This window comes from Nanorana parkeri, unplaced genomic scaffold (genome assembly GCF_000935625.1).
Source record: "Nanorana parkeri isolate BGI_ZX_2015 unplaced genomic scaffold, ASM93562v1 scaffold27, whole genome shotgun sequence".
In the NCBI taxonomy this organism is placed as follows: Eukaryota; Metazoa; Chordata; class Amphibia; order Anura; family Dicroglossidae; genus Nanorana; species Nanorana parkeri.
The window spans coordinates 1,810,393-1,823,948 of NW_017306295.1; the positions used below are offsets into that span (position 1 = coordinate 1,810,393).

Sequence of the window (13,556 nt, forward strand, 5' to 3'; positions counted from 1 at the left end):
TGATCCTACTCTAATGACAAGTGTACTTTAAAATATGGTAGGCCAGGAAAAACATAAGGATAGGAGACACAACACATAACCTAAGACTAGCACTGGGTCCCAGAATTAATTTTGAGAATTCACAGATTCATCAGATATGCCAGTCATTCAACTGGACTGGAAATGTGGGAATTTATGTTTTTTTAGGTCCTAGGTTTTTAGGTTCCTAAAGAATGTCAAACTGACACTTCCCTGACACTTCGGTCCAGGCCAAGAATTTTGAACTCCACTGTTTGTGACAGGTTACACTCCCGTGTTAAATTAGTGATTTTAATAATTGAACTTTTTTTCTCTTGAAAAATACTGTGTGAATTATTGTTCTCTAATCTGGGTGTGTTCAGGGACTCTACTAGAAGATATGATATGATCTTAATTTAGTAAGACAAACTGTAACAATATTTTATTACAGTGCACAGCCATGCATGCTATTATCAAGAAGCTTAATGATATACTGCAAATGACAACCTATTAACAATATCTGCATTTCGACATAGTGCTTGCTATCTGTTATGAATTTAGAAAGTTCCTTAGCTAATTTATTTTGATCTCTCCTTTTTATGATCTTTTAGGAAGAATTTGCACTAGAATGAATTAGAAAAAGAATGAAAATCTGCAGTGATGGAGAATAGGATTTCAGGCATTCAAGTAAACACGGATAAAACAAATCTATCTATGGAAAAATCCAACAGCCCAGTTTATGGCAGCCGAGATCTGATTGGTTCAGGTAAGCTACAAACAAACCATTTAATGTACTAAATAGTAAATTATTTTGTGCAAATAACTCTTTTGTACTAGAGATATGTTTTACCTGCCCAAATATTTGGAAATCTCTTCAGACATTCTTGTTATCCAGGGACTTTTTTGTGAAATAGCAATGCATGACACTAATCCTCACTTTTCTCCATTGCAATCAAATAGCACAGCCCTAGCACAACATATCATTGGCAAGTAAGGAGTAGGACCACTCTGGTTACATATTCTCTAAGCTTTTTCTACACTCTACTCCTTTAAGCATACTTCCTGTGTTTAAAGAGTATCTATGGTCAAAAACTAAAAATAAATATGTATTTCTGTATTCAATTTCCATAAATTGTATTCTACTTCTTATACCATATCAATCTAGAAGTCTGTAAACCTACTTATTGAAGATGCCCATAGAATGTACTTCCTCAGTGTACTGACACAATTTCACTCAGCCCCATGAATATTTACTTCCTTGTGTCTCAAAGCCTGCTGTCCGAACTACAACTCAACTCTTTCACACTCTCTCACAGTGAAAACAGGAAAGGTCCACAATGTAACATTGGGGGTTGTTCACTAAAGAGCCGAAGGATTGCTTCGGCTACAGAAACCCTTTGGTTCAGCCAAACAAAAGGGCTTCTGTACACGCTATTCTCAATAGCGCTGCCTTGCCTGGGTGCTTGGAGAATAGGGGTGAACAGCAGGGAATTAAGTGCCAAACGTTCGCTTTAGGCAATCCAGATATTGCATCGGCTGAGGCGAATGGGCTCTTCCCTTTGTTTCGGCCAGACGTGCTGAGGCTGCCCGGCTGAGCCAAAGGAAGGTGAAGTGAGCCGAATGCAGCCGATGTACGGCTAAAAATAGCCGCACATGGCTGCAGTGAATAGCTGAAGAGGCTTCAGTTCACTTCACATCGACTTGATTATTAATTTGGCTGCCTTCTGCAGCTTAATGAATAACCCCCGTCATCAGTGCTTGCTGGAAGCAGTGCATAATGACATATGTAGTCTTGAGAAATCAAGATTGCATCACTTCAAGCAGCAGGGAAAGAGATGCAAAGCACACTGGGAATCCAGTAAGCTTTGGTTGCATTATCAAAAACAACTATGGTATATATTACAATCTAAACAACTTGTGGATCGTCATATTACAATGCTGAATATACCTGGAAACTATATGCTGGGACTTAAGAACTCCCTTGAATCATCAGCATTGTGCAATCTGTGAAAACACTGTGGGTAGAATTTGTCAAAACTGGAGCAGACAGAATCTGGAGCAGTTGTCCATAGTAACCAATCAGCTTCTCTGTTCAGTTTGTTCAGTTATGCTTTGAAAATATAACATAAAAGGTGACTGGTTGCATGCACAGCTGCTCCATTTTCTTTCTGCTCCAGTTTTGATAAATTCCCCTCTGTGTCTGTAGTCTATATTATACTGTCTAATGGTCAGGAAGCAAACATTAAGGCCTTAAAGCTGTATTTAACAGTAAAAATATAATATCATATTATATATAAAAATAAAAGTAAACAATAAAATATACATATTTATTTAGGTACTTATATTAGCTGTATTATTTAATAAAAAATGTTTTTTTTTTATTCATAATGCACTTTGAAACAAAGTATTTGTCATTCCTCTTTTTTAACAAAGCTGAAACTCAGACCAGAGAAAATCACAGTTTAACACACAGCACGGTCCTGTGTGGTAAGTGGTATCCATAGCAACCGATAATAAATGATAGTTATTTATAGCCGCGTGGACATTGGCCCTGCATCTATTGATATCGTATGTGTTGCACAACTTGAAGTGTTTTTATATTTAAAGCTTGAACTTGCCATTTGTAGTTGTCAACTTTTAATTAATCTAGTGGTGATGATCTTTGAATTAGTATCTCGACTTTCAGTTAAAAACAGTTTCTGCAAGGTAAATGATTGCTGTAATTGCAATTACACTGCCTAATGCCATTAGCTATGAGAGAATGTGTTTTCCAACTAATTTCTACTGAATTTAAACCCCTGTAAGTGACACTTTTGAAACTGATACATATTTGTTTGCAAATATAAGAGGGTTGCCTATTTCTTCTTAAAGAAAAATAAACTGACAGCAGATTTAACTCATGCCTACTCAATTCACGACTTAAAATATACATATATATACGCGGGCTATATTTTTACAGTCTGTGTGCATTTGGTCATGTTACCTAATACTATTTGATTTCACAGTATGTATTGCATGCTAATGCAAAAGTCACAAACGTCACAATTATGGATATACCGATACTAGTATCGGTATCGGTGCTGATAACGAGTATTTGGGCGAGTACTCGTACTTGCCCAAATGCTCTGATGCCTAGCCCGATACTTGAACTTCCGGTATCAGGAAGCCGGGCAGCGAGTCATTACATTGCTACCCGGCTTCCTGATTGGCCGGGAAGCCGGCTCCATGCTCCCTTGTCACTTGGTGCAGAGTTTAATGACTCGCCGCCTAGCTTCTTGACTGGTCGGGAAGCTGGCCAAGCAGGAAGCCAGACCGCGAGTCTTTGCCCGCCGGTTTCCTGATTGGCCAGAAAGCCGGCTTCATGCTGCCTCATCACCTGGCTTCCCTGCTAATCGGGAAGCCGGGTGGCGAGTCATTCTATGCCACTTTGCTTCCTTGATGGGACTTCTGGTACGGTAATCGGTAAGTACCGAAATATAAATATCGGTACTTGATACTGAGAAACCGGTATCTGTGCATCCGTAGTCACAATAATGTTATACTGTGATTAGCCCATGATGCATCATGAAAGTCATAGACCTTACTTGTGTATAAAGAAAAAGAGTAAAAGGTTCTATGTAGTAAGCGATATGATATATTGCAGTAGCTGATCTAAACACAGTAATACAGTGTGAATAGTGCATATGCATTACCAGAAAAAGCAAAATCGCTCAAGAATATCAGTAGCCATTATTTTTTTTAAAACCTCTAGGAATTTTGATTCCGACATGCTAATGGTTGACGTTTAAGAAGATTATTATTTCTGTTCTAGTTCTGTTACTGGGGAAAAACAGAAGAGGATAGTGATGAAACCAGAGTTCCTCTGGTGGGTAAATTGTCTGGATTTCTAGACATTATGAACAGCCACTAAACCTAGTAGTTTTCCTTTTGAGTCTTCTGTGTTAGTACTGTTTAGCATAAACCCAACCTCAAACCTTAAAGTGTATTTCCACTTTTGCAGTCAAATTTAGGGAAACTCCTCCATATGTTTGTTATGTGTTCCTGTTCACACAACATACTGAAACATAACTTTTTCAAAATATATCTTCTCCTTTTTAGATGTTTTGTTAAATCAGGCAAGATGGCCGATTCCAGGGTTTTCTTAGCCCTTTTACAGTGCTCTGTCCCAATGGAAAGTCTTGGGACTGAAATTTGAGGATTGTGTTTATGTGATAAGTTTCATTAACATACAACAGACAAGCCACCTCAGACCCCTCACAGACCCTCCTAACATTTCAAAAAAATAGAAGCAAGGAGACAATTTAACCCTTAAAACCCTAACCCAAGTAAAAGCAATTTAAACTGCAAGAAGCATGTTTTCATTTCTTTTTTAGCTTATGCCATGTGAATGAGAACATCTAACAAGTATAAAATGGACGTCATACCAATTTGGCTGCAAAAGCGGAAAAACCCTTTAAAGTTGGACACCAGTTCTACTATAGAGACTTGAGTTTTGCAAAAACCTGGGCTTAGGGCAAAGAAGTTATGGGGACAGCATGCTACTAAGTTGGGCCACTAATACATTGTACATCCTCATATTGAACAACTAAAATCACTCTCTTTTGCTAAGTGTAGGTTCAGGCACGTCCCACAGCCATATTTGAGCTGCACTTGAGGTAACATAAATCTCATATAAATGATTTTAAATTAGTATTAGTTATAAGTGATGGGGCCAACAGCATTCTAGCAGCTGATCTGTCATGTTTGGAATTTGATCCAGGCCAGAAAACACAAATGGTAAGTGTTTGAAAATGTACTGGTCAATGTGACCAAATATTCTTCACCATTTTTAAAGTAAGATTAATGTTTAAGATGCTTCCCCATGCTGCCTTGCAGCCCTTGCATCCTCCTCTCTATCTTTTCAATCCTTTTCAGAGCCAATCATTAGGAATTGTGTTATCCAACCCTATGGCCCATATGAAGTAACTGTACAAGCACATGTGTGCTAGTGTCTGTCTGTACACAGAACTCAACACACATCATTGATTCACATTCCACTCACCATTATACATTACTTACTCTTGTATTGTCAGACATCTGCACATCAGAAGAACTGTTTATACCCATCAGCATATTCACTTGCTGTGCTTTTTTTTTTGGAATTATTATCATCATCATCATCTGTATATGAGCAGGGAGTTTCAGCTGTGCTGCTTATAGTGTTTACCTGTACAAGACACAGAGTATTTCTTACATGATCATTCACAGTACATGACATTGCTTTAATATGCCAGTTGTCACTATTTGCTGTCATTTTTATCACTTCCTATATTTTGCTTTGCAGTCACTGACAGTAGCAATTGCTATCACTAATTAATTGACCAAGCTAGCTGTCACTTCTTTAGTGTATCGGATAATTTCCTGCTTGCTCTGAGTATGCTTCAGAAAACTCAAGCTCAGAAAATGACTGAAATCATTTTCTCTTTTCAAATGACTGCCGACTTGCCTCATTGCAAATACTTTGATTTTTAATTTGCTGCCGTAAGTGACAAATAGCCACTGTGTTGTTTCTTAATAAGCACATGTATTAAGCTACACCGAAAAAAGTATTCCTTTAGTGTCTCAGATTCAACAATTCAACAATGGGCTTTTGTAAATAAATTTAAAAAAATGTGTTTTTAATTGCAAATGTTTCCTTGTGGTAACAAAAGCCTTCTATTTTTGCAGTGTACCTTCTTAATAGGCCGAACTGAAGACTAATATTTTTGTAGAGTCTCAGACAAATGCAGGCACAATGTAGACATCTCTACTGGTGAAAGAGAGACGGTATACAGAAATGTTGTTACTTGCACAAAATAACAATTGGAGTTTTTCTTACAAAGTTTGCAGTCCTAGTTAAAGTATCATTAAAGCCTGGGCGTTTTTTAGCTTAATACATTCTCTGCATTAGGGTAAAACACACCCAGTACCTTTCTGTGTCCCCTGTCTCCCCCACACTTACTTGTCAGTGCCGCTTGTCCCCGAAGCAAACCTCTGTTCCTAAGCCACCTGGTTGTGGGAGAGACGAGTGAGGGCAGAGGAGCCATAGGCTCCTTCTGCCGTCAATCAACCAGTTGGCCGGAGAGGAGGGACGCTGCCTGCCGCAGGGCTGTGTGCGGGCATGGTCGGGAACGAGCACTCACGGGTGCCTCCACAGCAGCCGATTAGCTGATAGAGGCACCCATGCAGGGGACGAGCGGTGCGGGAACCCAGTAGAAAATGAGAAACTGAACATTTTTAATGAAAAACAACAAAGCATTTGTAAACGTATGGGCCGCCCATTTATGGTATAAAAAACAAATTAAGCTTTAATATCACTTTAAATTCTTCTGATACCATTAAAATAAAATATAGAATATAAAAAAAAGAATAATTTCCTGCATATTTTGTATGAGTAATAATTACAGGTTCTTTTTAAAAATGTAGTTCTCACAAATATTGCAATTGTACAATTCTGCATATATTAGTCACAGTTAAAAAAAAATGTGGTGCTTGTTTGTGAGTCAGAATAACAATTTGAAATTCAGGCAGTCAAATAATTTAAAAAATAATTACGGGACTTTTGGAGAGCAACTGCTGATAAAAATGTGTTAACATATAAAAAGGTGTGTCACAGAGGATGTAATACTGAGAAAAAAAGCATTGTAGTGCCACCTAATTCTACAATGAATAAGCAGTAAGAAAGAACTGCAGCTCCAAACAACAAAGTGTCATCAGTTGGCCAATTCATCATAACCTAGTGGCTGACATTGTCTATTGGATGACTTGCTTATCTTCACAGTTGCAACAGTATGATGACCTGACACTATGACCTTTAGCCAGATTGCTAAATCTGAACTCTAATAAGATATAAAAGGCACAAATAAATGCAGCTCTGTAATTATTAATAATAATTAACCATAACTAGTAACAAAAATGTATCTTATTTGTGTATCACTCAGCTGTAGAACCTCAAATCAGCTCTGAACTGGTGCTGACACTGTCCTTTTTGGAGGGTGGCTACTTTTTTTCTCCATTGTCCCTGTGTATGTTGTAAAGTAGCCACTGCTCCAAGCTCGCTCCCGTGATGGTCTACAATCTAAATTCAAATTAGTAAACTAAACATGCGATTGTGTGTGTGTGTATGTGGTGTATGTATGTGTGTATGTATGTATGTGTATATATATGTGTATGTATATATATGAGGAAAAGTTTCTGTACTTGTTCTAGACTTCTAGTAAATTGACTCCAGGAAAGAAGAATCGTAACTCCAGGGAAAAAGCTTAAGGCCTCATTCACACACAACGCAAGCAAAATTGTATATTGCGTATATACGCGTCTATGCGCGTATATACGAGCGTATATGCGTATATGTGTTCCATTCTGTTTTTGCGCATATATACGCCACGCAAATATATGGCTCCATATGCGGCTATGTGTATGGACCCATTTATTTGCATATGTTGCATATGGTACAATACGCACATACGCGCGTATATACGCGCGGCATTGTGAATGAGGCCTAACTGTCTCTTCTTGATGAAATGGTCATGGGGACTTCTTAAGTAGCGTTTGTTTTCTTAGGTGATGCTCCAGTTTCAGACAGCCGCAGGACAAGTGCATATGTAAACAATTGCGAACTTACCCAGAAAACAGGCGCAAAACGTGCGCAAAATACGTGCAATCGGGAAAATAGTGCAAGCTCTGGTCAAAACAAGCGCACATGTTTAAAGGAGAGGCTAAATAGATTTGCACATAAAAAAAAAATCATCTAAGACGCTAAAACTGTCGCAATTGCTTTTGATAAATTCCCCCAATGTATTGTGTGAGCATTCTGAACTCCATTAGTTGGCTTGATGGATGATCCACAGATAGCTTACTGTAACTAAAAGACAAAAGAGCTTAAGTTTTCCATACACCTTATGACTTTTCTTGTTCAAACCCTGTAGGCTACAAGAAAAATTGCTGGATTTCTCCATCCATGCTAAACAGTGTGGATAGGGGGCTCTATCCCTTTCGGGTAATGTATGCTCACAACCGGCGCCCGTGGCTGTCAGAATACTTTAACAGTGACTGCATCTGATTGGCTGGAGTTACTGTTCAGCATACAATTTTCCTCCTGGCTCCTTTGCCAAAAGTCAATTTAAGAATCAAGTTTTGTTGAACTAGGTGGTGCCAGGGCAATTTCACAGATTGAATGTCCGATTCCCAAATGAAATGGCCAGGAAGTTTGATCTGTGGATGAACAGCTTTGGTAGAAGAGTGCAACCAGCAAATGCTGCGGACAAGTAATGCAAATTTTTTAAAGTGGAAATGTTCCCTTATTAATGTGTACTACAGGTATATCTGATCAAGAGAAAGCCTCATTTAATAAGGTGATGGGAGACTTGATTCATTTCCTGCTGAATATTTTATCAGCTTTTATTGCTGTGTGTTTTCTTGCCATTTCTAGTGAGAACCAGTGTGTACACCGTGTACTTAACTCTCATATACAATTGACCTATTTTGTAAGGAATACAAAAATATTTGTTGTAATTTTTTACAATATTTACAAAGAACCTTGAAAGAAAAACCTCTAGAATGTATGGAAATGTTTAAAACCTACAAATTCACAAAAAACAACCCCCCCAAACAAAGTGAATTTGAATCAAAAGGGGAATTTCCACCTATGTAGGTTGGAGAATCTACTTGATGGCTTTTCTTAATTTTTGTTATCTTTCAGTTGACCTGATTTCCTTACCTAATTAGAGTAGGGAAAATAGATTGAAAATAATTGACGCATGGTAATAGTTTGCATGATTATAGGTCTATAATGTGTTAATAGGTAGGGGAATTCATATTCCCTGTTTATATAGCAGACACAGTTGTCTGCAATTGAAGCTCAACTCCAGAAAAACAGCTGAGTACACTACTAAAATGCATGTACTGGAGTATTTCTTTTTTGTCCTTGCAGTCCTGAGATATGCACAGTCCTGCCAAGCAGCAGAGCTAAGTCGATGACCTGAATTTTCTTTGCTGCAACTTGGGGGTCTATTCACTAAGCTGACATAGGCAGCCGAGTGAATGACCGACCTAAAGTGAAGTGAGCCGAACGCTGTTCGGCTATTCACTTCAGGCTGGTACGGCTGATTTCAGCCATATATTGGCTGAAATCAGCCGTACATTGGGTGGCTTCGGGTTGGCCGAACATGCTCAGCAGGCTTATGCCTTCGGCTCGACTGAGCCGCTCGGCCAAGTTCGGGAGCTGTAGGGCTATAATGAATAGTCCGTACAGCAGCCCTTTGGTTCTACTGAACCGAAGGGGTCCTGGGGCCGAAGCTAGCCGAAGGATCGGCCGGAGCTACGGCTAGATCCTTCGGCAGCTTCATGAATAGACCCCTTGGTCATCGTCTTGCCCTGCAGCCTGTGATTGCACAATGATGGAAAAACAGCACACTGATGAGATCCCTCTGCTCACTCTTCTCTCGCCACCTGTCAGCATGTTCTTTTGCTGCGCACCTGATTTGCTTCTAGTGCTGCTCCTTCTCCCAGTCTAGGTTCTAAGGCCCAGGGTGTACAAGTGACTACTGCCAAGTCAAAATTGGTTAAGTATCCTAGTTGACTTCAAAATTACATTTAAAATGTATCTCTGCCTCAAACATCTTTTTTTTTAGCTTTGAACAGAGTGGAGAAGGTTTAGAACAGTTGTTGCTGCCACAAGAGACTCTGTTGGAGAAATGTCTTCACTTCCTGTCAGGAAAAAGTATCGATCGTAAATCTTCGTTGCTGCCAAGAACCCTCACTCGTTTCTAGCTCAAATAGCCCATCAAGCACAGATCAATTTCGATAATCGTTTATCAGCAGTACTAACTCACCGAATTTTGTCGATCGACCAAACGGATTTTCATTTGCGCATGTGCAGTGTTCTTGCTGCGATATTTTTTTTCATACGAAAACACAAATAATCCATCGATTTTCATTTAATTCGAAAAATGTTTTTCAGCCTCATCCTTTGAGAAAATTTGAGTGGATTACAGTAAAAAAAATCGTTGGTATCCCATCAACTATTCGATTATCGTTCGAAAGACCATTCGTGGAAGATTTCCGAACGAAAATCGAAGAGTGTATGAGCTCCTTAAGACATAAAGTCTTACTGGCCAGATCATCAGGTAAAGATAAATGGAAAAAAAAGCCTAAAAAAGAAAACTAATGCAGCCACTGCATTTAAGGATTGGTTAAGCCACAATGTATTCCATTTTTTAATTTGTTTTGGTTTAGATAAGCTTTAAGGTATATTTCCACTTTTGCAGTAAAATTTGAGAAACCCCCCCATTTCATGTTTCTGTTCCCTTTCTAACAGCATATCTAAAATATATATTTTTAAAAATATTTTCTTATCTTTTTAGATGTTACTTTGGTGAAGGTCCTTGTGCAGATTGCAGGCTTCTCTGAACAGTATGAAAGTGAAACTAAAGGGTCAAACTGAGGGTCAGACTGAGCTTTCTGCCATTAGCATGCAATGCTTCTCAGTCTTTAACAATTTGTTGGGACAGACCGTGTTCAAATCTAATGGAGAACTATAAGTTAAGCTTCGGGTACCCAAAGCTTAAAAGAGATCTATGGGGTAAGTGTTTTTCCCCCATAGTTCTCTTAAGGGTCACGGGAGGACATAAACTAGCGTCCTCCCTTGACCCAAAGCTCAGTATATCGCGAGTTATAGCTCGCGGCAGAGGCGTAACTAGAAACCCCAGGGCCCCGGTGCAAGAAACCATTGAGGCCCCCCGAATAAAAACATGATTTTGATACCTTTTTTTTTTTCTGCTATTAAATGAAAAGTATTTTTTTTTCAGGGCTAGTTTACACCAGCTCCAGTGTGTTCCTGCCGATTTAGTGCTGGAACACACTGGATTGCAACCCGTCCAGCTCACTGCGTTCTGGGGTGTTCCAGCAATACATTATAATGTAAATAATAACAGCTTTTTAACACCCCCCCCCACACAAAACACACACACATTTGTGCATCCCTACTTAATAATATAATGTATTGCTGGGACTTGTGGTCCTGCATAGTTGGTGCTATTCTGATGCAGGACTACAAGTCCCAGCAATACATTATAATGTGAATGATAATAACAGCTTTTAACCCCCCCCCCCACACACACACAGGTGCATCCCTACTTAATAATATAATGTGCAGAGGGTGTCAGGAGGGAGGGGTGTAGAGGGTGTCAGGAGGGGTGCAGTGGGTCCCTGTAATTGCTCAGTCTTATACAATCAAAAGAATTACTAGTGATTCTATAAGACTGAGCAATAGTTTGATTTAGATGACAATACAAGCAGGGAGACAGAGGAGAGGGGGGGGAGAGGAAAGGTAGGGGGGAGAACAAACACTGCACACTATCTTACCTGCAGCCTGCTCAGCCCGGCCGGGACTCCTACACGCAGCACACCACGCCTCCGAATGACTCATCGCTCTGAAGTCTCAGAGAGATCTCTGTGCTCTCTCTGAGACCCTGGAGCTAAGTGGCAGATAGGAGAGAAGCAGCTCAGACGGGCACAGTACCTTGCAGCCGAGGCCGCAAGGAACTGTGCCGGTCTGAGTGCGTGCGGACGGCAATGCATCCCTGCCGCACAGCTGCCTGTACATGCTACGGGTGGCTGTGCAGGGATGTAGCGGCAACTCTCTCTTCCTCGCTGGGCCCCCCAAGTGGCCGAACGCCAGGGCCCGGTCGCAATTGCGACCGCTGCGACCCTGGTAGTTCCGCCAGTGGCTCGCGGTATACTGAGACCGACGTAGCCGGGACGGATCTTAACATTACTGTCGAGATTTACCCAGCTGCTATCATAATGCTAATTGCTAATATGCTAATTGCTATCACAAAACAAATCAAACATCAAAGCAAGGTTTACTTGCAAATTCAAAGAACCTTTGGTTAGCCAGCACTTCCTTTTTATGTTACCTAATACAATTTACTTTACTAATGTTTCAGACTTAAGCTCATTGTGATTTCAAACTAACAGCTCTCTTTAGCATTTTAAATGTCAGCAGTTTGATTCAGAATGAAATATTTTATACCTCACGGTATACTGAGACTGCCGCAGCCGGGACGGATCCCTACATTACTGTCGAGATCCGCCCAGCTGCTTGATTGACAGCTGGCTCTGCCTATGTAGAGGCAGAGCCAGCTGTACCCGCCCTCTCCCTGTCCGCTTCTCCAGTGCTCATTGAAAGGACAGACGGAGAGGGAAAGAAAACATTTTGGCTTTAGATGAAGGTTCATTTTTGGATTAACTGGATTAATCTGTAGGAGCGGGGGATCCCTGCAGGGAGCCGTGAGTGACTCTGCAGGGATCATGTCTCTGCAGGGACATGATCGAGTAGTGAGCGAGCGACGTTATGTGTTTGCTCACTTCCCGATCTATTCGATCTATTGAGCCGACGTGTGATAGTTTCATTGTCGTCGGCTCGAACTATGAGGTTGAGTGTTTTTCACTCACCTCATAGTTCTCCTTTTAACTTATTGCTCTCCATTTATATGATTTTTTTAGGTCAGGGTAGTCTGCTCTTTGTTTGTTTCTGTTTTTGTTTTGCTTTTATTGTGTGTGTTGGGTGAAATTGGTCGGGCTATATCATTTCTCTAGTTCTAATGTTCATATCTAGTTTACAGCTGATAGTGAGATCTGTCAGGGTTAATTAGAGTAAATATAATTTCCCACGGCCCCTTCATCAGCATTACACAGGGGGGAACTTGGTAGGATTTGTAAGCAAGTATAAAGCACTTAAAAATGTAAGCAGCATTTTTTAGTTATGCTATATAAATGGGAGCATGTAACAAATATTAGATAAGTAGATATTTTGCCAATTTGGCTGCCAAATCGGAACTACCATTTAACTCCAAATACCGTAAACATGCTCATTTCCTAACAGTTTTTTTGACTTATTGGTTTGAGGACTAAGGTTTTAGAACCCTGGTCTGCACACTCTCCCCACTCAGGGGTTGATTTACTAACCTTATAAACACACCACGAACATGTATGCACCGCTGTAGTGTGTTCCCTCCCAGCATGATCTATGGGTGGAATCTAAACACCTTTGTAGTGTGTACACACCCAGCAGGTGTGTTGTGCAAAGCCCTGCATGAATTGCAAGGTGATGTTGTGTAAATTAGCTCTATGTTGTGTTGCTTGCGTTGATGAATGCAGGAATGTAAATGCATGAGCTAACCATTTTTGTCTAAACTGTGAAGCAGCATTATATATGCATCATGTGCATGATTTTTCCATATACGGCATTAGTGGAAATATGCTTTTAGAGACTTTTTGGTTGATAAATACGTTTTGCTGTGTGAAAATCACACGCACCTGGTGCGTGCGTGTGTTTAGGTTAGTAAATCACCCCCTCAGTGTCTTAAACTAAAGCAATTGTGCATGAGTGAACATCACAGCCAGGCAACTTGCATTTTCAGAAGGAGAGGTCAGCTATGGCAGCTTTCTTGTTTCTATCATGACTGGATGCCTTTAAAGTAACTGAGTTGTAGTACCGTCTTTAACGATTTAGCAATTTTCTTTTATTCCTTAGATTA

At 40.0% G+C, this 13,556-nt stretch overlaps 1 protein-coding gene across 1 annotated transcript in view; it reads left to right on the forward strand.

The window, feature by feature from the left end:
* Positions 1–612: 612 nt before the first annotated feature.
* SFMBT2 (Scm-like with four mbt domains 2) overlaps positions 613–13,556 on the forward strand; it is a 128,561-nt gene continuing 115,617 nt past the window's right edge. The window contains exon 1 of the mRNA XM_018566472.1: positions 613–763. Coding sequence (XP_018421974.1) covers positions 658–763 — 106 coding nt within the window. The 5' untranslated portion in view covers positions 613–657. The remainder of the gene's footprint in view (positions 764–13,556) is intronic.